Source organism: Carettochelys insculpta, chromosome 5, assembly GCF_033958435.1.
Source record: "Carettochelys insculpta isolate YL-2023 chromosome 5, ASM3395843v1, whole genome shotgun sequence".
In the NCBI taxonomy this organism is placed as follows: domain Eukaryota; kingdom Metazoa; phylum Chordata; order Testudines; family Carettochelyidae; genus Carettochelys; species Carettochelys insculpta.
In genome coordinates, this window is record NC_134141.1 from 1291486 (window position 1) to 1317599 (window position 26114).

Sequence of the window (26114 nt, forward strand, 5' to 3'; positions counted from 1 at the left end):
CGATGGGGCTGGGAGGGAAGACCAGGCGCACTGCGTGCTACCCAGCAATTACATGCCCCACCCCATCCTACAGGGCCACAATGGGCTCTGCCCACTGAAGGGCAGCCAGTCCCAAAGCACCGCGTGCCAGGCCATCTGTGCCGGGCATGAGCCAGACGGCAGCAAAGCCAGTGCTGGGAAGAAGATACTAATTCCCAGGATCTCACTGATGCCAGCCACTTGGGTGCCAGCTGCCCTCAAGTGCCCAGGGCTGCATTCAGCCAGCCTCAGGCCCCACTGGCCACCTCAGGGGCATGGGCTCCAGGGAAGCAAGCTCCCAGGTCTATCAGCCCTTCTGCCTGCCACGCTGGGTGACCCAACAAAAGCAAGTGCCAGAGGCTGCCTCTGTGCCCCTGCTCAGCTCATCTCTTGGGGTGCTGGACGGACTCCCTGCCTATCCCAGACCCGCCCCGAGCTGCTCCAGGGCAGAAGAGAGGTGCAGTGGGTATTGCGCTGGGATGGCTAGTCAGTCCCCTAAGGTAGATTAGCTGCTCTCAGTACCGCACTTTCCAGTCCAGGCACCAGGCAATACGAGCCACCGGCTAAGCTGAGACTTGGCAGACAAGGAATTTTGCCAACGACTAAAACAAAGGGATGGCTTCTCTGAACACGCTGCAGGGAAGTGTGAAACCAAACACAGAAGCCACCTGAAAGCCTTCTAGAGCAGGAACCCATCTGGGCAGCAGACAAACAAGGCTGCATTTTACATACGACCAAGTGTGATTTTTCAATACATGCAGCCTGTGAAAAATTACCACAGTTTGGCCTCTGTGCAGCCTTGAAACAGACACACACGATGCACACTGCAGTCATTCTGCAGTCTGGAAGAGAGAGACTACGCGAGCTGTGCAGCAGAGAATTCCCCTGGTGTGCTGTGAGACAGGGCTCGGCAGGGTGGAGAATATCCTGCCCACGGAGGGATCTGAAAACACAACTCCTGGCACAAGCTTATCACTGCCAGAGGCCAAGACATTTGCTTTGCAGAACTAGATTCTGGGGATCAGTCAAACCCTCTGGGGCAACACGATTACCCAGCCTCTGGAAAGGGGATCAAGGGAAACCGACAGCTTCAGTTGCAGGCCTGAATTTTAACAAGGGAACCAGGACAGCCCTGATCAGAAACAGCGCTGCGAGATGGTGGGATGAACACACCCCAGGGACACCTCGCATGGCCTGTGCCCCGTTCTGGCTGCAGGGAAGGCGAGGCACAGAGGAGATGCTCCGAGCCCCAGCACCCTCTGTTCTGCCGGCTGAAGTCTGGAGGGACGGGGCTTCGTTTATTTTCTTTCGGGTAGTTGCGACCGCACAGAGGTTTTGCAGCCTAGTTCAGTTTGGAACACCGAATCTTTGATTGGGTCTAATTTTATCACCTTTCTAACTGATCCCTAATAATCAATTGTGTGTCATCATGAGTCCCTGTTAACTGAAATCAGGAGAGAGACTAATTTAATTTGGTGTTCAAAAAAAAAAATATTACTGTCACACCAGCCATAACTGAAGGGTCTCAGAGTTGCAAGTAAGTTCTCCTGGGTAAAGCCCATTCGTAAGATGCATTTGACAAAGTGGATTTTACCCATGGAAGCTTATGCCCAACTCAGTCTGTTAGTTCTTAAGGTAGCACAGGACTCCTCCTTGTTTTGCAGACACAGACTAACACAGCTCCTCTTCTGAGACTTTACAGATCTTCTCTTTCAAAGCTGCTCACTGACATGACCTCCATGCCAGAGCTGCCACAGACCCACTGCACTCCAAAAGCTGACCATTCGTGGCAGACATCAGAATCGGATGGCTGGACTTTCAGCAACTGCATTATAATTTGTCCCTTCTAGGAAGCCATCTCCCTGAAGAATTCAACATAGATCCCATAACACCGCCTAAGCCAGCATCTTATCATCAGTGTCCATGAAACTCACTAGGAGGGTCCGTAAAGTAAAGTGCCGTATCCATTAAATGACCCATCCCTGGGGAAATGAAAGCAAATCTGGAGTAAGTAAAGGGCAGAACTGTGGAAAGAGGAGGACAATGAAATGTAGTTAAGGCCCTGTTGCCCAAGGAGATCTTTGTTCAGTCTTAACAACGCACCATCGGCACATAAGACAAATGAAGAATCAATTACATAGCTCTGCCCTCCTGCTTAACATGTTAAACGATCCTAGGGAGGAGGCTGCCTCACCACTTGTGACAATTAAATGACAGGCTCATTCCACAAGGAGAAAGGAAGAGAGAGGCAAACCCTTGCTTTTACCCCAGGCTGCGGAAAGGAGTGCAACTGTGCCTCAGACATTAAAGCTAACCACCTGTTTCCTCCAAAGCCTGCAATGCCTACGCTTGGATGGCCAAGGCTGATGTTCTCGCTGACACCTCAGACAAACATTCCCATGATTCATTTTTCAAATAGAGCCACAAAATTCATCATGTGACACTCTCAAAGAAAATGGCCATTCACCAAGATGAGCGCATCTCCAGCTAACCTTCACATGGCTCTGCACAGCAATTCTGAACGGAGGCACGAGGCTGTAACTCAGCTCCCTTTCCAAGTCTGACAGGTGGCTTGTGTCCAAGGTATTAGCAGAAACAGGGAGTATTTTGGAGCGGAAAGGCCACAGCACTATAGCTACAAGGAGCCCACACTACAAGGCTGACAGAGTACCACCTCAACAAAGAAGCATTGCAAAAGGTTTCCTCTCGAAAACTAGCCAATATTTTTCATGGAAAATATCAGTTCTCCCTTTCACCAAATTACACCACTCAGTTCAGTCATCAAGGCTTGAAAACAGGGATCTCAAAGCAACCAGAAGGGTGGGGTTGCTCCAGCACTTCCCCTAGCTTATTATTTGTTTTATAGTGACACGTGGCTCAAAGTGAAACAGTTATGGGCTGTCCTCCTTCACAAATGTCCTTCTGACCTGGGGCCCTGGGAACTCAGACTAATGGTGGTCTCCCTTTTGTGGGAGCACGAGCACCTGGTGGCCGGGCCTCACTCGCAAGGCAGAATGACCATACACTCCATCTTGGAACGCTATCATACAACGGCGGGAAAGTCTGAAGTCAGGCCAGGAGAAAGAAATCAGAAAGTTGACAAGTAGTTGGAGAGTCCCCAGAGAGAACATCCTGACAAGCAGATAGCAAGCCCCCAAAGAGAACAGCTGGGGCTAGTAGCTGGAAGCCCCCCAAAGAGAACATCTTGGTTGTACAACATCAGAGGGTCCCAGGGGCGGTTCAGAAAAAGACCAAGGACAGAGGAAATCTTGCAACATGTTCTGACAGGCCGGGAGGATAGAAAGCCCAAAGTAGGTAACAAACGCTCTAATTGGCCAGGTATCAAACCCCCAAGTAAGAAACAGTATAAAAGGTGATTTAGCAGGAATAAGGGTGTGGGCTCCTGGACACAAGGCGGAGGCTAGCAACTTCCAGTCCAGACAGCAGACCCCGGCCTGATCACCTGGACGTCACCACCACGAAAGGTCCCAACCAAGCCGTATCTCTGACTTGAAGGGCCGCTGTAACGTCGTTATTGGTGAGATGTAGGAGCATTGGATGTTATTGGTAAGTCACATGTAATTATATAGTTATATGTAACCTAGTATTTAGCCTATGCCAAATAAATAACTATATAACACAAGTGTTAAGTAACTGTAGTTACGAATAAATGAATAAATCACTATCGGTAAATACCACTAGCTGGTCTAGCTGGATCTGTATAGAGAATTATTGGGACTTTGAACACCACAATGGGCTGTTCTCTATCGGAGTGTTATTGTTCCTGGTACTCATAATACTGTGGAAACCTAGGTTTTAAAGTGAATACACTGAATCACATATTGCTGCTACACTATATCAGGCTGCTATAAAGGTGGGGTGGTTGGTCCCGGGCCACCCGACTCCCCCCGCTGTATCACACCCCACGCGCACCCACGGGACCTGGAGTAGGTCGGCACATCGTCACCTTTGTGTTCTAGGGTGGGACTTCAGGCCACTTTTTGGATTCTGTTCCTTGTGGTGGCCTGCTACCCTGGGATCAATCAGTGCTTGAGACAAATCCCAGTACTTTTCTTTTGAAGCCCGTTCTCCAGCTCAAATAACATCTCACTCGTATCCGTCATCTGTACCATCATGCTCTTTTACCTGTCAGTCAGCATAGCCACCCTGACCACTTCCCAGAGGAATCCAACACTCAGCATTTCATGTACAGCACTGCATACCGGAGAAAGAAGGTGTTCTTTAAACAAGCTCTTAGCGCAGTTGTACAATACCCACAAAGCTCCCTGCATGCCCACACAGGAAACCACAACACACACTTGGAATGCTTCCAACAGAGTCCTTCTGGTTTTCCTGCAGCAACAAAGCACTGAGAAGCATGACGCTTAGGTATTAAGGGTCATAACCCTACTGCAGTCAAAGCCTGTGGAAAGGCTCCCACTGATTTCCACAAGAGTTGAACGAGGTTTTTCTGTAGTGGACAACAAATCAGTTGTCCAATCCTGAAAGATGCTGGGCAAGCATCCTCTACCGCCAGTGCATTTAAGAGGAGCTAAGCACGCTCAGCAGTCATACTGCTTGTTAGGACTCCTGATTTGCAAGTGTTTTTAACATCCTGGCAGTGTTGTAAAAGTCAGCCTTACGCCAACGCACAGGAGCAGAACTGCCTGACAGCACATCTGCTCCATCACGCATGCCTGGGAACACGACTACTGCAGAACACGCTCACTTGTGAATTGGCAGCCCAGCCACACAAGCTTGTTGCCCATCATCTCAGCTAACGCACCTTGGAACACAGACTTAACAGTCTTGTCCTTTGGACGGGTTGTTTACAATATAGAGGGTCCACACAGGACAAGCCTTTGCATTTATTTCCTCACAAAGTAGTGTAAACATGAAAGGAAGAAAAATGCACAACAGGCCCCCTCCCCCCATACGGGCACTAAAAATAAAGGTCATTGTATTCAATAGCAGCAAAAGCAGGGATGGGTCAGCCCATCTCCTCTACAGAGCCTCTCTGCAAGATGGCTGAAGAGATTTACTACAACAAAAACAAAAGGCCAGAGGACATCACGGCAGGGGACTGAAGGCATTGGGTTTAGAAACAATGCACTCCACAGGGGACTTTCTGCACCTCTCTTCAAGTGGGGCATTTTAAAAAGCCAAAAGCATCAACACTTTTACTAGAACAGGGAGGGGCTGCACCACACAGCTTCAGCTTCTCCTGCTGCTTCATTGGCCTAGACCTGATCCAGTGCCCACTGCTGGAAGTGAGAAGATCCCCACTGTCTGCTTTGGATAGGGCCCTTTGTGACATTTGTTTAAGCCAGGGGTCGGCCACCAAGAGTAGGAAGAGCCATGTTTTTCGAATTTGGTAAAAATCTCAATTCAAGAGCTGTAATGCATGTGAATAAGACTATTAGCAACACAATCAAAATATAGCAACAGTATCACATCCCACAGTGCACTGCACATAGTAAGGGAGAGTTAGCCAATGCTTAGAGAGCACATATCGTTTGCTATCTAGATACGAGTTCACTGTTGGGCTTTTAGATGTTCATTGAAATACTGAAAACAATCAGGAGAGTCTTCTCCCCACACTTTGCAATTATAGTGTCAGGAGCCATAAAGACATCCTTAAAGAGATGCATGCAGCTCCAGAGCCCCAAGCTGCTGACCCCGGCTCTAAGCTGTACAAGAATTTACATTCGTGAACTTACAGTATGAGACTGAATCTTGGCAGTCTGCCTTCAGGTCCCATGCAAAGAGCAACTTAGATCAGAATTAAAGCTTCACCAGCCAGAGCCAAAGGTTGTCTGGGCTTTTATACTGAACTCACTGCCCTGGTATATAGGCCACCCGCAAAAGTCACAGGCAGACAGCCAATCGTTAATTCAGGTATCCATTTATTTAGATAATCCAAATATCACAGACCACACTGGTGTTATTTGGATAATCAGGAGCCACCCTGTAGCAACAGCATGTCCTTACTCCAGGACCAGCAACTGCCTATATACAGAATTTGTTATAGATGATCTAACATCACTTTATTTAAACCAGTGCAACTGGTGCCATTTCCCACCACAACGGTTAGACCAAGGCAACCTCACATGTGGACACCCACCTATAAATATATTGATCAAAGCCTGTTTTAAACTACCAGAAGAGCGCCCCACCTTAAGGTTTGCTGGCCTACCTGAACTGGTAGGATGCCAGTTTTGGCCAATACAAGCGTGTACGAAGAGCAGGATGCAAGGAGCAAGTTGCAACCTTTCTTCACTCATTTTATTCTTGAGCGTCTTAAATGCCGTTCCAAACTGCCCTGTAAAGACACCACTTGATCTTCCTACTCGCTCCGACACATGGCACAGTGGAGACCGCTTAGCTCAGCTAGGCCGAAGAATGCATGAGGACACCCCACGCCAAAAAGTGATCTCCCCAACACCCGCCTAGTGTCCCACGCTCTTACCGCTCATTATCCTTTGGGCTTCGTAGGGTTCCATGTAGCCAGTGCTCTCACCTTTCCCCGCTTTGCTCAGTTCGCTCTTGGCATCAAACGGATCTGAGTAGTCGTCCGCTATCAGGACCTGAAATAAAGACAGTTGCACTTTTACTGGAGGAGCCTTCTTGTGAACGGACACTCCAGGGAAACCAAAGCAGCAGCAGCACCCTTGGAAGGGTGAGGGCCACATGCTGAAGGTGAGAACAAGAGACCTTAGCCAACCCCTTCTAGCATTGGAAGTAAGGCCCCAAGTCAGCAAAGTTCTTAAGCATCCAGTTAGTACAAAGCTTCTGCCTTAAGTGCTTTCCTCCAATCAAGGTACAAGTGCTTGGTTGTCATTCAAACATGGAGCTTTCACCAAAGCAGCTCTGCCCTAAGGAGTGTGACACACATCACCACACCAGCAAGAACAGGACAGTGGCAAATTAATGAGATCTGGACATTTCACACCACTGAATCCACCGCAGGCCTACTATATATCACAAAATAATGTCTCCAATTTTCCAGACAGCCTCTCTCCTTCTCATGTATGTTCAATACTTGGATCCCTGTTATGTGCCTGGTTAACTCTTGTGTGAACAGCAAAACTGGTAAAGCACCTTAAAACACAGCCCAGCCGCTCCCCAGGCAACGTGCACCGAGGCCTTCTTTGCATCGCGTTACATAAAACTAACACCGGGTTCATGTCTTTGTTTCTAACGTTCCATTAAAAGCAGACCTGGAGCCTGCGTGTCTCCTTTACTTGTTAGTCGTTATAAACACTGCAGAAGGCCACTCAGCTTCCCCTCACCAATGCATGTGAAAGGAAACAGCAATCGAGGAAATGCAAGTGCCACCTCTTTCTTCCTTAATGGATGGGGGCGGGTGAAACCGGGTCCTGTGTTACCTGGGACGTGCTGCCTCTGCACCTGACTCCAGCCCTTGCTCCTGCCTGCACAGAGCCATCTGCCGAGGCAACCGCAAGTCAGCAGGCAGAGGTAGCCACAGCAAGGCAGCAGGGCCCTCTGATTAGCACCTACAACGCTGTAACCCTGGTGAGGGAGAAGGGAGAGGGCCTGAGCTGCTCCCTTTCTGCACTGGCCGAGGTAGCCAAGCACAAGGCAGGCACAGGGAAGGACAGGCAAAGGGTGAAGAATGAAAGGTAAGCAAGGGGCACGGGACCGTACACACGTGCTCCCCAGGAGCGCCGAGCGGGACCACGGCGGGGCTGGGTGGCATGGAGCAGCCGGAGGAGAGCAGTGCACCGTGACAGAGGTGTGAAAACGAACACGAGTGGCGACACATGGGCAGAACTGCTCAGCCAAGGCTGGGTCAGAGGCGGTCGCCATTGCAAGGGGAGAGATGAGCAGGGCCAAGCCGCATGCAGGCCCACAGTGTGAGGGGAGAGGGTGCACGACTAAAAGACCAGCTCTGGTTCCCACACGGACTGGGCAGGGGCTGGTTACAGACTGTGCTCTGCACAAGGGATCCACTGACAACTCCTGGGGGACCCTTCCCTTTGCAGCAATACGGCACCTCACCTGCTGACGCCCTGGGCTGGCCCACGGCCATGCACCCAAAGGGCACGAACACCACACAGGCACCTGCGCTCCGGATTCTCTGCCCTCCAGGTGGCAGACAGCGTTTGGGGCCATCCTCCCTTAAAAGGAGTCTTAGGACACAGGAGTGCAGCAATCAGAGTCTGAGGAACCCCAAAGCTCCCTCTGACGTAGGAGTGAGCAAACTTCTCACGCTGGGCCTCACTTTCCACCCCTGAATTAGCAGCCCCAACAACCGTATGTAATCCAAATGATGGAAATTTCAGTTATACTCGTATGAAAGAAAAGCCCTTTTGGCACAGGTGGAAAGGTAAGCATGTGGAATGCAAAAGCTTTATTAATCGGGACATAAATGTCAATGCAGACAAAACAGTAACCTTTCAACACTTTAAAATAAGCTGGATGAGCCTGAGACCCAGCAGCTGATTGTGCTGCACCCCTCCGAGGAAATTCCACCCCTCCCTTTGTGCACCCCGCTCTGACAGATCCTACCCAAAGCCCTACAGCCAAGCAATCATCTGTTGTGCTTGTGTCACCCATGGGGGCCAAGGGGATTAAAATGCACACAATGCATCCATGCAGATAGCTCCCATTGTCAGAATCCACGGCCAGAGTCCAGCATGTCCCAGGAGAAAGTCACTTACCACAAGGGAGCGTCATCGCTTTCTGACACCATACCACAAGCCAGGGTATTAAGGAAGAAAATATTTTTAACTCCCACTTTTTTAGAGAGACTGTTTGCCTTGTGTCATCCCTCTGATCACAAGTTAATTACTGCAATTCTAAACGACTTCCTCGCACGTCACCTACTGAGTCTGCTCTCCATCTGTCATTTACAGATGTTCCAGGAGCTGGGAACCTGAAAGCTCCTGAGACGCCAAGTAAGATCAGGAGGAGAAAGCGCAGTCCTTTGTTTCACCTAACAGGAACGAACAGCTTGTTACTGCAGATATAGCAGCTAACTCACTGAAAAATGCTACATCTTCCGTAACGTATGCATGAGCTGTAATCAGCAGGGCTGCCAGAGCAGTGTCAGCGGCTGTGTGCGCTTAACACAAAGACGACAATGGGCACCATGCAGCAGTAATTCCTCCTGGTAACAAGGGCATATTTATCTGAAAAAGCCCCACAGCTGAAACACCATCCATTTACTTTCCCTGATACTGCTTTGTCAAGAGCTGATGGATAGTATCTCGGACTCCCTGCTGTTCCCCTGTTCCAGATACTGACACCCTAATATCTGCCTTTCTTTAAAAGAACTGCACTAGAATGACATGAAACAGAGAAATAGCCTCACGCAGACATTGTGTTTTATTTGCTATTTCTTCTTTTCTACTTGCCGAAAAGCATTAAGGGAAAAATTATACATATGACACCATCCAAGAGGATAACGTCAAATGTTGAGCTAGTTTAGCGCACAAGCGATAACATATTCAAGTGCTCCAGGTCCCAGACACCACCAGAGGGACAAAAATGATGAACCTGCTTTACAGGAGGAGACCTAATCAAAAATCAGCAAACAGATCTGACTGCAGTGAATCTTGTTCCCATGTGCACCCTGTCCTTGCAGGGATTCACACAGGAATACAGGCCCACGGAGGTGGCTCTGTCTGCAGGATCAAGCCCTTGATCTGTTAACAGTTCTGTCTCCAGTGCCCCACAAGCAGGAGAAAAGCCAGCCAGACACGCACAGACTTTTCTTCCTCCACCAAAGGAGGATTATGTCAAACAGATGGTGGAAGTGCCAGGCTATTCAGCATCACCTAGAATCAGTGTGTGATATACAGCCTGGTGCATAGTCCGTGCGAGCACAGGGGGCTGAAGGTGCACCAAGGTAATGCAGCGTTCACTGGGGCAGACACAGGGACTGGCTCTTTCTAAAATACCACACGCGCATTTTCTAATTAAAAGCGGATCTCTAGCTCTGTGCTGCCAGAGAGCCCCCCCAGTTTCAATTAGAATTGACAAATTCTCAGCCTAGATAACACAGAGAGCAGGCCCTTGCTGACACACAGTTTCTTTTATATTTGCTGACAGTTGCAATCCGTCACAGTTTCTAAGCAGTTTACACAAAGCCTTACATTGCTTTTACTTGTCCCCTTACAGATTAAGGCCACAAGGAGAAGTCTCCAAGATTTCCAGTTCCTCAATTATTTTTGCATACATGCACTTAAGTAACTGATCCACCCCTCACCCCACCGCTATTGGAATGGAAATAAGGTCATCAACAGGAGTGGGTCACCGCAGGAGAGCATCCAGCAGCCCTGCCAGGTGCTGGCCTCTCCCCTGTGCACACAACAAAAAATGCTTCTTGCCCCAAGCAGCTGGAGCGACTCTCCCGCCCTGCTCACCGCACACCTTTCGCCCCTCCACAGGGGTAAGGGCTGGAGGGACAGCGCCAGGAAGGTAAGCTCGGCAGCATGACCAGCCAGTCCCAGACCCAGGAGTCTCCTGACAAACACAGGGGCCCACGAGACAGCCCCGCAGATCACTGTGAAGAGAAGGCGGACTCAGCTCACAATGGCCCCCCGCTCCCTTTACAGCCAGGCTTAGCTGTGCGAAGCAAAGAGGAAGCCAGCACAGACTGCAGGGAGCAGTGTCGGGTACGCTACGTGTGCACTCTTCAAGAGAGCCACCAGCTGCACTCGGCACCCCCGGCGCCGACAGCCTGCACAGTCCCCTGGCTGAGCTGCAGCAAAGGGATGGGTAGCTGGGTACAGACCTGGCTACAGGAGCAGCCGCAGTCAGGCCCCAGACGCACCTCTGCCATCTGAGCCTCTGGAGGCTCCAGCAGGTGGGTCCGACCCCTGACCCGGGGGCCTTAAGCAAGAGAGACCAAGTGCCTCACACAGACGGGCCCCTCAGCTTGCCGTCCAAATCAGGGGCCCAGGACGGCAGTTCACAGTCTGTGGGTCAAGGGACTGAACGCTGGTGGCTTATGGCTCCCCTGCGTGGAGCCAGCAAAGAACTGTCTGGTTCCGCATTTCAAGCTATTACATTACACTACAAGGGCACAAATTCACACTGGCCCCCTAATTTCCCCTTCCACATTCCCAGTGGCTAATCGCAAATGGGAGAAGCGCTGTCTGACCGGGGAAATGAGGGGACAGAGGTGGCCCACACACGTCTCCCTGCTAACAGAGGAGAGTTGATGCCAAGCTACAGAAAACTGAAAGCTCCCAGTCCAACTCAGCTAGCACCTGTTTAGTGCTCTGTTCCAGACACGTCCAACGTAAGCACCAAGCCAGGCTTCGGCACGGGAGGGTCACCCAACCACAGACCTAGTGCTGCATTCAATGCCTCCCTGAAAAGGAGGGTTTGTAGCTCTCTGTGCCTTTAGTGATGCTAGCCAGAAAACAAATCTGGAGGGAGCACACTCGGAAGAGAACAGTCGTGGCTCAGCGCACGAACGGCTGCGAAAGGACTACCACAGACAGCTATGGAAAGGGACCTTCCGTGGAGTTTAACCAGCTCCCTCAAGCCCACTGAGACCACAACGGCGACCCGCGATATCTGCTGAGCTAGGGTTTGGTCACTTGATTGTCGCCACTCTAACAGCTATCACGGATCCCCAAAGGGACAGGCCTGTGGGGTTCCCCTGCTAGGGATGTTAACCAGTCCCCCTCAGTGACTGCCAGTTAAAGTTAACCAGGAGGGGCTGGAGCAGCCCCCATACCACCTGGCATGGGCAGGGAGCAGCTTTCACTCCACGGGGCTGCAATACAGCCAGAGAAGCCTGTCTGCAGCAGCTGTGAGGGAGCCCCTGCCCAAGACCCACTAGGGACCAGGGCTACCATACCCCCACCTGTGGCAGCGCTGTGGGCAGGACAGCTCCAGGTGGGCCTGAGCCCACCGTTTAACCAGTTAACACTAAGCAGTATCACATACACCCCTCAGCACGCCGCACTTTTCCCACCCAGGGCTTGGCTTCCGTTTTACTTTTTGAAAGACCTGGAGATGGTTTACAGATTTTTTTTAAAAGAACAATGGTGCGAGCATTAGCCTAGCCTTTGAGACACCCTGGTTCTAATCTTGCTCTGCTAAAAAACAGCCTCTATGATGTTAGGCCAGAAACACTCTCTCTCAGCCTCAGTACCCTTTCTCTATAAAATGGGGATAAGTCCTTCCTCCCTCCTGGGGTCTTAAGGGGAAATGCATGAAAGCTTGTGGGAGCTCACGTGGGGCAGAGGGGGGTCAGGTAAGCCCCCAGACAGACAGTATGCATGGTTACAGAACAGTTGTGAGCGCAGAGAGAGGAGACAGGTACCAGAGACATCCACAAAGCTATGAAAGCAAAAGCGATGGAATTTAAGCTCCTGCAAACATCTTTTTTTTTTTTTGCAACCTCCATATTAAGGACAAGTCATCTTTATTCTGGGAAAGCGTGACTAAGACAGCTCTCTCTGCTGGTTTCTTGTTGCTGCATTTTCTTTGAAAGGATTTAATTTCAGCTGGGTGATCAGCACTTCATGCACATTAATGGAGTCTGAATTTTAAGCAGTGCTTATTTCACATAAAAGTTGTGTAGGCACAAAGGTTCTTCACTGCTGTAACCAGGAATCATCACACATGCCCTGTCACTGTTACCTCACAAGCCCCTTTTCCCACTTACCCAATAACACCCTTTGTTTGGGTGGTGGGAGGAGAGCTACTATCAGGTGTTCCAGGTGTCGCCTAGTCAAAAAAAGCAAGAGATCCACCTTGGGCCTGTGACATTTTCTGAAGTTCCTGAAAGTCCCACCTTTTTTCTTGATTTCACACACAGGAGATCAGCTGCATATTACACACCTCACTAACCAGCCCACTCACCCACCTGGTTAACTTCTTTATTCTGACAAAACAAACCAGCAGTCATGTAGCACTTTAAAGACTAACAAAATAATTTATTAGGTGATGAGCTTTTGTGGGGCAGACCCACTTCTTCAGATCAGGAAAGAATGCTGAAAGTGAATTGGCATGAAAGCATTCAACAGAGATACAAACAAAAAACAAAAAAATGGACAAATCAGATACATAGAACAGACGTGGGTCGGGGGGAAGGAGGAGGAGAGAAAATTACTAACTGTAAGAGTCTATTGAGTTAAGTGTCCTGCCTGAGATCACTACGCATATCAAAGATGGGGAAGCTGACCTTGTAAGGCGTGAGGTAATTGCTCTCGCTATTAAGTGGCAAGGTATTGAATTTGAGCATAACTTCCAGTTCAGATGTCTCCCTTTGCAACCTGCTGTTGAAGTCTCTGTTTTTAAGATGCACACTCTCAGGTCTTTAACTGTATGGCCCACTGCACTGAAATACTCACTGACAAGTTCCTCTGTACAGTAAACCCTCAAGAAGCACAATTTCAATTTGTGCTTAACTTGTCTTAAAGCGAGTTAAGTGAAAATCAAAACCGCATCCCCCCTCCAGCCCCCGGCTCCCCCAGCTGGGGATCCCAGTGGGCATGCAGCTGGGAGAAGCCAGGGGGCTACATGGCTGCCCCCTCCCAACTTCCTCCAGATGGGGGAAGCCGGCAGCTGGAGCTGGCAGCGGTGCCGCTTCTCCCAGCCAGGGGAAGCGCAGCTGGAACCACAGTGGAGCTAGGGGAAGCCAGGGAACAGCAGGGCTCTGCAGAGACTCCAGCCACTCGCTTCCCCCAGCCAGGGCAATTCCAGGGATCTCCCCAACCCCTCCCCTCAATTTACACAAAATTTGATTTACGCAGAGGTTGCCCAGGATGCAACTGCTGCGTAAGTTGAGGGATTACTGCATTCAGATTCCTAATGTCTGCTCCGTGCCCATTCATTCTTTGGTGAAGTGATTGTTCAGTCTATCCAATATACACGGCAGAGGGGCACTGCTGGCAAATGACGGCACACACAACGTTGGTTGAGATACAGGAGTATGAACCCCTGATCTTGTAATTGACGGGCTAGGTCCAGTTACGGTGTCCCCAGAATAAATATCTGGACAAAGCTGGCAATGGGGTTTGCTGCAAGGAAAAGTTCCAGGATTAGTATTCTGTGCTCTAGGAGGGAGATCAGGGCCTCAGCTTCTACCAGCTGAATTTTGGGGATTATACTAATATCCAAAGCTTTACTGATAACTCATTTTAAATAGTTCTCCAGGCATTTTTGTGAAGAATACAAGTCAGGAACCATCTAAAAATTATCTGAACTATGGATAAATAGCAAGTAAATTTAGCAGAATCTCACACACATTTCTAACTTTAAAAAAATTTGTTTTACTACAGATTTTATGAAAATCAACTAGAAACTAGAAGTAAGTGTTTCTATTTTGGACAATGCAGTCTGAGTATCTAAATCAGCAACACGTCAATTTCTACCATGCATGAAATTTAACCAGTCTGCTCCCACTGAAAAGCAATACACCTGTTACCCTTACATCAAAGTTTTAAAAAATGCCAATTTTGTTTTGCTTCTATGTGACTCCACTGACCTGGCAGCAACACTTTCTATGGGCACTTCTTTTTTGTGGGGGGAGGGCACATGGGGGGAACCATTGGATTCAAAACCAAAACTGAACCCAGTTTTCTGCTGTGTTTCATCAACTGTTTCTGCAGCCACTGCTGAAGAGCACACGCTCCCATGGCTGTTCGCTGAACATCGAGATGCCCACGGCACAGGCAGCTGCAGTGGACACCTGCAGGAGTGCTCAGCACTGAAGCAAGAAAGCACATGGGAATTTAGATATTTAAGCACCAGAATCCATCCATGATGCATAAGGAGCCCGGACTGCGGGTTCTCTGAAAGACTTTGTGTCTGTGGATTCCTCTCCACTGGCAGCAAGGGAACTAGGCAGCAGCTTGAGAAAGTGGGGGAAGGAGGGGTAGATGGTGCGGGTTTGAAAGGGTCAGCTGGGAGGCTTGTCCCACCACCCTGTTTCCAACCCACGGCTGTGTACGCTCACTTTACACGCATCTTCTTTGCTCCTGGCCACATCTGCCCTCCTTGGCTCAGAAACAGATTTTAAACTAGCTTTGAAATGGCTTCTGCAAGCCCCACTATGCTAGCCAGTGTGGGTGGCGATCTCATCCACATCGATTCCTAGGAGCTGTTTCAGGCTAGGTCACTATCTAGCCTTTAGAATGGACTTTTCAAGTCTTATGCCTCAAGCACTCAGGAATTAGGAGACTTGCAGAAGTCGTTTTAAGAGGTGTTCTTAAGTCTGCAGACACAGGAAGGGAACTTGCAGCACAAGACAAGCCCTGTTTTCTTCAGAGAAGAGAGCCATCCAGAATTGCCTGTTTCACTGTGCTACCTTTTCTTTATGGCATTTGGGGGGTGGGATCGGACTTTTGCTTATCAGAGGCCAGGGCACACCTGTTCCATCAGATGGTGTTTATTGAAATGGCTGACACAAACAAAAGACCTTGTTTGAAGTCCATTAGCCAGCCATCCGTTTTCCCTAGAACAGGCTTTAATGAAGGCCCTGAGAAACCACATTTAGCTTGCAGGGAAAAAGTTCTCTGACCCTATGCTAGCCCACCCCTTCAAAATTCTTGCTTACTAATAGTCCTGTTGTTAGGTTTGTAAATGAGGGATGGGGCCAATGAACTTCAGACCTTCAACTGGAAAGAGAACACTCATTCTAGTTCATTCGAAAAGGAGGAAAAGGAGAATACCACAACTACCACCAGAAAAAACAAGCCTGGCTCCATGTTCAAAGCAACCTGCCTTCTACAATTTATAGTCTTTTGATTAGCAGAGCAAACATGTCACCTGGGCAGGCTGAGTTTGTCAGGCCTTGAATGCATTGCTTTACTGGAAAAAAGCTGAATTCCCAAACCACCACAGAAGTCAAGGCGCTGGACAATGAGCATTTAAAAAGTGGTTTAATTCAGCAGAATTTATTTATGTTTAGTTTACAGTTAAGTGATTCACATTCTCTTTCACCTATTAATCCTTTTGTTTGCCAGAGGTACTTTCAACAAGAAGCTTCTGGGTCTCGTGCTAATCATAAAAGAATTGGAAAGAGTCAATAGTCACATATCAGCAAGGAAGCAATTCCACACCCTTCTCACGCAGTACAACCAATGCAGGAATTTCCATCTTTCCTCCAGCAATGGGAAACTCTGACAAGAGGTGAGAAATACTTCCTGGGCTGTTGACTCTTGCTGAATCCATTTTTCTAATTCAAAATCTTCATCATATTTCTTAAAATAATGTATTTGCTAATCTAGTTTGCTGCTAAAGACAACCAAATATACTGCTGATGAAGTAGCATTTGACCCAGCGCTGGTGACAGTATACCAGACTCTCTTTGTAAATTAAGGTTGTGATGCTTAACAAGACAGAAGTCCATGAACAACAGCATTCTACCTCTTCGCATTATTACGTACAAGACCTAATCCTGCAAGCAATGAACTCATTGGCAAAATTCCCATTCAGTTCTATGGTGCAGGATCCATGCTTTAGGGAAGTTCACAGAAAAACAAGAGATGCAATTTGAATGCAAGTCTAAAATTGTGGGTCTAGCAATCCTCACTCCATTGTCATGGAAATCTCTTATTGTTAAGTGGGGAAGGATTTTTCTCACAGGCCCATTATGGCCATTTACAAAAGCAATGCATTATACAGTTTAAGACAAATTATTCTAGGACTACTTCGCAAGTTGGTCTTATTCCAAAATTATCCACTACCTCAGAAAGCCACAAAATCGGAAACTATCCATTTGTCTCACATAGTTTTCACCCAGCATATTTCATTAAGGAGCGAGCACAAAACATTCAGCCTTTCGAGGGCGTCTAATTGTGACACAAAACGATGAGGAGCGTTATGAAAGGCGTATGCAGTAGGATCCCGACTCCACAGGCACACAAGACATTCAAGCAGCTCTAACAGCACAGCTGCACTCTGGCTTTCTCTGAATCGAAAGCCCATCAAAGTCAGAAGACTGGAGGAGTGTCCTCTCAGCGCCGTTGCCCTGAACTGACATATATCACGGTCCTGCACAAAAATGAACGTCACATGCACTGTCAGCTTCTGCCACACAACAGGGCTGGGCTGGGGAGTTTGCTGCATTCGACGCTAATTATTAAAGAAGTAATGTTTATAGCCAGGTTCTGAAAGCGAGAGGGAGCAACCAAGCGTTCCTCTGTCTCCACAGAGGCTACAACCTTCATCAAGATCCACATGGCACATAGGCTGATCTGCAGGGCTCTGCCCTGTCAAGCAGAGACCTTCCTGGAGAAGCTGTATAGCAGAGGGAGCAGCAGAGAAGTTACTACCCTTCCAAAACACAGTAGCTCCCAAAGGGATCTCCCTTGGGAATCTCTGGCTGCTTAAAGAGGTGGCTAGGAAGAGCAGAGCCCTGTTTTCCCATCTCAAGAGTCTCCAATTCCCATGGTTTCTCTCTAGGTCCCCCTGCAAATACCTCTCTCTCTCTCTGCAGCAAAAGCAAGTAGCAGGATGAGATCCCAGTGTCTCAGAAGGCAGAAACACCTAGCAGCTTGGCAAGATGCACAGAGGAGGTACTTCCCCCATCAGTGCTCTGCCCTCCCCAGCTTCCAAACATCGGCTCTACTTCCTTATACGTAAATGAATCCAGGCCCGCAGGGAAGGGACACTGCCGCCTCAGCACCACTCTGACCCGGGCTGGTGTGACTTGTTGGCGGCACAGGGGTATTCAGCAATCAGGACCCAGCAACTGTTCACTCAGGTGGGTGGCCCCAAAGCAGCCCACGTTAAGGCAGGGAGGGCGGTGTCCCCAGCAAGCCATAGGCTTCTGACTTCAGTGGAACATGCCACATGCTCGAAGTCCAGTGTGCACGCAGGACTACCGGGCCTGGCCTTGAGGCCAATGAGGAAAGGAAAAGAAAGCCACAGAACAAACAACTGAAGCAACCAATCACCCCAAGGGAGCAAAGCACTCCTCTCCTGCCCCCCGCACCCCAAGAGCAGCAGAACCACCAGATTTTGTCTTTACCACCCCACCCTATTACCTTGGATCTCCCCTGTCTCAGCAAGCTGCCATCAGGACAAGACATGCTCTGCCTCCTGAGACAGACAGACATTCCCCGGTGCTGGTCTGGTTCTGTGCCCACTGTAACAGAGCTGTGGGCATTGACAGATCACGCTCAGTCACTTGAGCGAATGCTCAACCTCCTTCCTTGCAAAGACTGGGGAAGTTTTATCCTTCTAGGTTACAGCAAGGGGATTAGTTTTAGCATCCAAGTCATTTAGACTAGAGTTTCAGATCGCATATCAGGATTACATCTGGAATAACCCTACCATTAATTACTGGACATCAGGTGGATTACAAAGGTTTATAACAGACCACTTGTCACATAATCCACCCTCCTGCTAGACAATGTCAAAACCAGGTATTTGCTTTCAACTGTTTACAGTGTATTTTTCCATTAAATACTCTTCCCATGAAATCTAATGGAGCGTATTTATTCACTTGCAATAAGCTCCATTTCAGGAGTCTATAAACAAAAGTCAGTTAGCCTTGGCTGTAGCAGAAAAGCACATGGAGAAAAACCACAGAATACAATGTTTATAAAATCGAAACCACCTATAAATTCACCAACCAGTATGACGTCAGTACCAATTCATTGCTATAAATGCCCTTTGTAGCAATTTTCGTTAAGTGATAATCCAAATCTTCAAAGTACTTCTACGAGAAGTTACTATTTCTGTTGTGAAAACATATAAGAAACCCTAAGTATTAGAAACACTGGCGTTATGAACGGACCGGCCAAGCACACCCCCGATTTGGGCCTGCAATATGCAGTCAGACAACAAAAAAGCAAATGCTGCCAAGTACTCTATTGAATGTCAGCTACTGAAAAATGAAGGGGAAATTTAACCGAAGATTTGACCAAGCAGAGAAACCCTCTGTGTTGCTTCCATTTCAGTTGAGATGTTTAAAAGCAGCATTTGGCTTCGGCCCTGTAAAGTTTCAAAGCTGTATTAAACCAGCATACAGCTGTAAACTTTTGAAAGCCTCTTATGTTCAGAGTTATGAACACAGAGCTACAAATGTCTTCATTCCCAAGGTGTCTTTAACGGAAGTTGTTCTGCATATGGCTGTAAATCAGTCTGGGAACATAAGAAGCCTGTTACGCCCATCTGAGGGGCTAGCCACCCCCCAAGAGGCTGATCCCTGTGAAGGGGAGAGGTTTGCACGTGAGGGTTTACCAACCAGCCAAACATTGAAAGTGAAGACTGACTACAAGTGGGGAATTTCTCAGCACAGCCACACCAGCCTAGTGAAGGGGCTGCACTTTAGTTTCTCTGGTATAACACCCCTGTGGGCACTAATCCAAAATAAAAATCACTTTGGGGAGTTCTTCCAGCAGAGCTACTACTAAATTAGCGTTTCTTCTACATCAGTGTTTCCCAATTTTATTTGGCCACAGAACTCTTTTAAACTCAAAATAATTTTGCAGAACCCCTAACAATAGTCATGGACATTTTAACCCCTCTGGTGAGTGCTGGGGGGGGGGGGAAAAACAAGGGTGGGCTCAAGCCCTGCTGCTGCCCCATGCCAGCCCCCCCCCCCCCCCCCGTAAGCTTCAGAGCCACCTCTCTCGGAGAAGAGGTGCAATGGGGGCTCCATTTCTCTCCTCAACAAGCACAGTGACTCCCTCTCGCTCCCCACCCAAACGAGCGAGTCCTTCAAAGCAGTGCACCAGTGCAATGTCGTTCACTCACCAGGGAGCCGACAGCTGCACGCACCAGGAAGGTCTGCAGCGCACAAGCAGCGTTTGGCAGCTTTTTAACCCTTCACGTTGGCCAGCCACCACCATGCCCTGGCCGCGTTTGCCAATGCTGTCCTTCCCAATGGCGAGGGGGCGACCAAAAGGGCACTCTAGATTTCCCAAACCAGAGCAATGGGGCAACCTGGCTCCCACCCCTGTCACAGAAAGACTCCCCCCTTCACATCAACGGGGTTGGGCCCAGGACCTCTGACAGCAGCTGCAGGTTACCTGGGCCAAGAGGCTGCAAACTCTCTATGTGGGCAGACCCAGATGGAGGCTCCAAACAGAGCCCAAGTGAGCACAACCTGATCCACAGGGGCTGTGTCACGGCAGTGCTGGTAGCAGGGAGTCCAGACAAAGCAGCAAACGCTCAGGACCATGGTACTTTCCCAGGCGGGATGTCCTTTTGTTTAGGAAAGCAGCTGATGTCGTTTTGGTAACCTTCTAGAAGGGGGGCTTTAGTGAGCAGGAGACTGGAGTTTTCATTTGCAATTAACCTCTTGGTTGACGTCAGACTCCCAGCTGCTTTGACAATGTTCACCAAGCACCATTGCTAAGACAAGTCTGAACAGCGTGCTGCCCAGCGTGGGTTTCCGTAAACACACCAAAGAGCTAAATGCAGCGCCTTGCACGGTAAATAGTCTCCGAGGGTAGCCATGTTAGTCTGTAGCTTCCCAAAAACACTGAACACCTCCAACCTGAAGAAGTAGGTCAGACCCATGAAAGCTCATTACCTAATAAATAAGTGTGTTAGTCTTGAAGCGCTATAGGACTGCTTGTTTTTTGTGAAGCTACAGATTAAACACAGCTACCCCATGTTCACCGTAGCCATGTTACAGCTCCAACAGGGACAACAATTTAGAATACCCTGAAATGAGCATGTTTTGTATTCTCAGAAAAAGGGAATCTGGCTGCTAAGAGAGGAGACACACAAGCTGAAGAGAGACTAGAAGTGAATTCTGATGGGCAAGGCAGTCAACTTCATTCTACGCACAGCCATGCTGTGATGTGTGCCAGCATCCCAACAATTTTCCAAGCACCAACATCGGCTACACCTGCTTTCCCATCCAAACCAGCAACACCAAACAGCTCAGGCAACCAACACGCAACAGAGAACTCCTCTGTGATGGGTGGCAAGAAATGTGCTGAAAATGGTCATAGTTGTTAATGCCAAACTTCCTAGATAGTGGAAAAAAACCTTTTGCTTTGAGAACGGTTATGAACAATTGCTCAAAAGACAATTTCTCCCCATCCCCAAAGAAGTGCTTCTTCAACCAGACTGCTACAGATACACAGAATTCTCCCCTGGAAACCCACCTGTCCACAATCCGTGTAGCAAAGAAACGTGGTACAACATCCTAGCAAAGAAAATCCAGTGTCTTCAATTAACCCCACAATGATCTTGGTACACGTCACAGTACAGCTGCATGGGGAAGTGATAGCAGAATGAAGCCTCTGACAGGTAATCTGGGTGTGAGAGTCCCATCACAGCTCTTCAGCACGGCTTTACTCTGAAAACAGACTACCACCACCACTGCAGGTGTATTGCGTCTCACTACTTCCATGTCAGTTGTGTTTGGTTTGTAAATAAAATCCACCCCCCACAACCCCCACGCATGGCTGTCCACTCAGTGAACTCACCCCGGTGCCTTTCTTCTGGTCACCAATACCAGCGGTAGAGGTTCTGCAGCCCAAGCCAGGCCCACAGCCACACATGCGCAATCCCCCCACTTCACTGACTACAATTCAGCGAGTCAGTCTGCTGATGTCCCACACGCATGAATCAGAAAATCCAGCGCACACCCTCTCACGCCTGCAGCGCCAACAGGGCTAACATGGTACCAAAAGCAAGTAACTTTTTAGTTCTGCCATTGCAATGAGACCTGGCTCTCACTGCATGCAGCAAGGTCTATGCATGAACTGAAAAACAGCAGATGAGAGCTGCACATCAAAGGATGTAGGTACAATTTCAAATGCAAGAGCCTCTACTCTGTGGCGTGCTTTCCATCAAACCCACGAACAATGCCAATGCTTCACATTAGCCGCACAGCATGAGAAAAGAGTTCACAGGCTGTGCTGATTTACACAGAAGCTGCACAAATAAAAACATTATAGAATCCTGCGCGTGCTGCAGTTCTTCCATCATTCAGGGAGACTTCAATGGCATCTGTAAGCAAGAAACAACTCTAGAATTTAACCCACTACTGGAGGAGAATTGCAGCAACAATTACACTGTAGTAATGGGATAATATCTCTCAATATTCCTAAGGACAAAAGCCATCACACCCACCCTTTCTAGAAGCCTGCCAACACCAGGTGCGTGATGCAAACTCACTCACACACATACACTTGTTTCTTTGCACAACTGCTTATGCTCAAGGAGCTTGCTCAAGTGCACCTGCAGGATTGGATTTCCAACAGAAGAGACCCTTTCTAGGGTGCCTACGGCACTGAACAAGGGAAGTGCAGGCATTCCCTATGCGTTCCCTTGCACAGGGCAGGCAGCGTGCGAGATGGTGAACACAGAATGCTTCTGATGGGTTTTACAGAGGGCTTGGACTGGTCTCCAGCTACAACGCATGAAGCCAAGCACGTCCCATTTTGCCTTGACCCGATTGTTGCACATACCGGGCAAATGCCAGCGTTTGATTGAGCTCACCTGGGCAATCTTTTGAATTCCTACCAAATGCTTTTAAAGGCCCACACCCAGCACTACTGCCATTTGCTCCAACATTGTAACTTCCCTCTCTCGAATGTCTTCACGCCTGCGGCACTGGCTCATGGAGTTCAGCAGCAGGATTGGCTCCACACACAAAGCAGAAAGAACCCAAGGCCACGCCCTGGAGACATCTCTGTATGATCAGACGTGCTGAAAGCCACCGTGGTCAGCTCACAGCTGTCCTGCCGTGCGGGCTGAGTAAGCAGGGACTATGCCTGCAACACACAATACGCTTTCCCTGCTGGACAAGCTGGCTAGTGAAAGGGGGCCAGAACCAGCAGGGCTGGGCCAGTCAACATAACACAGCGGTGACTTTACCCCTGCTCTCCCGCACAGAGCATGGGAGCAGCAGCAGGCCCCATCCCAGCTGCTCCAGGTGGGAGGCCACTGTCCCCAACAGCCTTGATCCTTCGGCAGCTGCAGTGTGCCAGCCCTCGGCAAGGGCCCCCTTTCTCCCCAACATGCAGCCCATGCTACTGGCAGGAGGAGCAGCGCCTGGAAGGGCGTTTTATGTAGGAGTGCACATCAGGCCCAGGGACGGTTTGGGGCAGTGAAACGGACTAACAGAGCAACCAGGAGCAGCTCCCATGCAGCTCCCACTGGTTACTGGGGTTCTGACTGCAGCACCCCGCTAGGTAAGTCCGCAGCCTCTGGAGCGGAGGCTCAAAAGCAGGCTCAGCTGCAGTTTTGCAAGGCAGGAGCAAAGAGTTGCTAGGGAATGAGACAAACCACCTACCTCCTGTTCAGTGGTGAGCCAAGGAGGAATTTGCCAGAGGTGTCCAAGTGGCAGCAGCCAGTCGGCTGCACAAGCCTCCGGCAACCTCAACATTCAACCACGCTCTTGCGGAGTCTTCCCCCCACTCCCACCCACAAGGGAATCAAGTAAGGACATGCCCCACACTGGCACGGCCTGAGCAGCTCACAGCTTCACCATCTGTCTGGCTTAGTGGACAGGCTCCTTTTGGCACAGCTCCACACCCTTACACCCTGCTAACAGGGGTCTCCTTCAATGGGGCACACAGGTGGGACTCTCTGGGGCCTGGGGCCAGCAGGCCAGCCCTTGGGATGTCACAAGATGGTTTCATCCCATGTGGGCCCAGGGCCCTTGGCAAAGCACTTGGAATCGAAACTCAGATCTCAGCCGCATCTCTCAATTGCTCTGGATGGACCAGTACTCAGGCCACTAGTGTAGGACTGAGCAGACCTGAGTCCAAATCCCTGCTCCGCCACAGACTTCTCATATCACACTGGGCAACTCAGTGGACCCCCTATGTCTCAGGTTCCAGCTGTGTGAGGGAGATATCAGCCCCGCCCCCGGGATGCTGCAAAGGGGATGGTAAAGATTGCGAGGCCTTGTGACACTGCAGAGATTGAGGCAGGAGATGCTCAGTGCCAGAAATAAACAGCTGTACTCCTGCAGCCCAGCTCTGCCAGCCCTGGGCCGGTCTCAGAACCTTCTGACTACGATGCACTGAGAGAACAGCTGCCAGCGGGTTCCAGTCTCTGATCTGGAGCCTTCCCATGGCTCCTTCATCTCCTCTCCACCCCAGGCTGGAGAATCAGGCTCAGTTATTTACACCTGAGCAACTTTCCAAAGCCGTTTCCCTCGGCAGGCCCGGGAAGAAAGGACTGGAAAGGCCCGGGGGAGGTTCCGCTCACTTGCCTTGTCACCACTGAGTTCTGGCTAAACCTGGACCTTCAGGCAGGGCTGCCAGCCGCCGCAAACTCCACAGGAGATGGAGACTCACGCTGGCTGCAGAGTGACAGTTTCTCTGAGCGCTGCTGCAGGAGACCTCTGCCTCGGCTCCAGCCCTTCTACCCCCACGGCAGCCAGAGCCAACTGCCCCCTTTGGGGCAAGGCTTGGAAAGGAGAGAGCAGCACAGAGGGTGGAGTAAACACCCACTCACCTTCCCCTTCACTGGGTCTGGTCTCAGGGTGCCTCCCCGGAGCAGAATAACTTGCTGGGACCCAGTAGCCAAGAGGCCCCAGAGCCATGGGAGCCGGCTAGAGTAGGGCACGCGGGCCCCGCTTCCACCAGGGCTTCTGCCTGGACTCAGCAGGTTCCAAAAGCAGCCCCCGAGTCTCACTCTACACAGTGCACCGCCCGGAGCCTCCGCACACGTGGGGCAGAGCCTCTGCCGGCGCTTCCCTCCCGTGGCGGGAGACAGCAGAGACGGGCTCGCCAACGGACGGTTCAGCCCCACAGAGAACATAGCAGACTGGCTTAGTTTCTGTAGACTAGCTCTGTGCCACTCCGCACTAGACAGGGAAGGGTGGAAGGAAATAGCAAGAGAGGCACCGGGCACCCACAGGCGCTGAGCCCACGGTTACTGACGACGACGACGACGACGACGACCCTGGTAGGGCGGGCGCCCTTCAAGTCGCTCTCTGGCCATTCTGGGGCTGGGCTCAAGCGCACTGCTTTGCAGAAGACGCTCCACGTTCCTGCAGCCACACCCCTGGGGCTGCCAGCCGGGCAGGACTCGCAAGCTCTGCAGGGTCAGGCCCGCTCTGCCCGCAGGCAGGAGAGCAGCAGCAGCAGTGCTGGCAGTCGCTGGAGAGCGCTCTTCCCGCGCAGGAGGCGGCACACAACAGCGTTGCCAGTGTGGCTGGGGTGAAGCAGGCGCTGGGCTGCTGGCAGTACTGCATCTTCAATGAGAACTGGAGCTGAGGTCCTGTCTAGGCAGGGTCTCAGTACAGGAGCCAGAGGGTGCCTATTTTGCACCCAAATGCTACGCTGCATCTGCCTAGATGCCATCCCTCCCCTGCCAAATCAGGAGCTTGGTGGCGGTGGATAAACAGCGTGACTCTCTAGAGGTGCATAACAAACCAGCCGGCCTGCAGCACCGTAACAACTCACAAAAGGGTTGACTTGGTGATGAGCTTTCATGGGCAGACCCACTACTCCAGGCCTGGAAGTTCCGTGGGTCCGCCCCGCCAAAGCCCATCACCGAGAAAACCCTCTGGCTAGTCTTCAAGTGCTCCAGGCCGGCTGGCTTGTTTTGCGAGGATACAGCCTAACGCGGCTCCTCCTTGTGACTGCTCTCCACAGGCAGTCAGTGGCAAGTTTTGCATCGCTGTTTGGAGGCACGGCACAGAAAGGCAGGTGGCTAAAGTCACCCTGAGCAAATGCAAGCTGCAAGGGACTGCAACTTAGACACAGAAGCAAAAGGCATCTGAAGGCCAGAGAAGGTCTCACAGCTGAGCGGGTTGTCACCAACCAAATTTGCGCTTCCTAACACCTACATCTACTAGGCAGTGGTTCACTGCTATTTCTGACAAGTCAGAAAAACCCCAGTGATGCTGAACAGTAATTTAAAGAGAAATCAGATGAAATCCACAACAGTCATTTGAAGAACTCTGCCCAGCTGTGGCTCTGGTCAGTTTAGCTGTTGGCTAACAGAGGTTTGTTGTCAATGTAATGGGCTATTCCAAAGCCTGCTGTCAGCAAGCTTCCTGGCATGGAGGCAAAGCCACTGATTACAGCTTTTGTCACTACCAAATTCCTTGGAGGACTTCTTCAGAATGTGGCTCAGATCTGGGACTGAGAAACAAAGCCAGTCAGTAACAAGGCCATGCTGGTTTTGCGCAATCCTCCATCTGAAGCCTGCATTTGGAGCATTTAACACAT

The 26114-nt window shown here is 50.0% G+C and overlaps 1 protein-coding gene across 1 annotated transcript in view; it reads right to left on the reverse strand.

The window, feature by feature from the left end:
- The window catches only part of SHB (SH2 domain containing adaptor protein B), a 129230-nt gene that overhangs the window by 91067 nt on the left and 12049 nt on the right, over window positions 1–26114 (reverse strand). The window contains exon 2 of the mRNA XM_074994505.1: window positions 6488–6605. Coding sequence (XP_074850606.1) covers window positions 6488–6605 — 118 coding nt within the window. The remainder of the gene's footprint in view (window positions 1–6487; window positions 6606–26114) is intronic.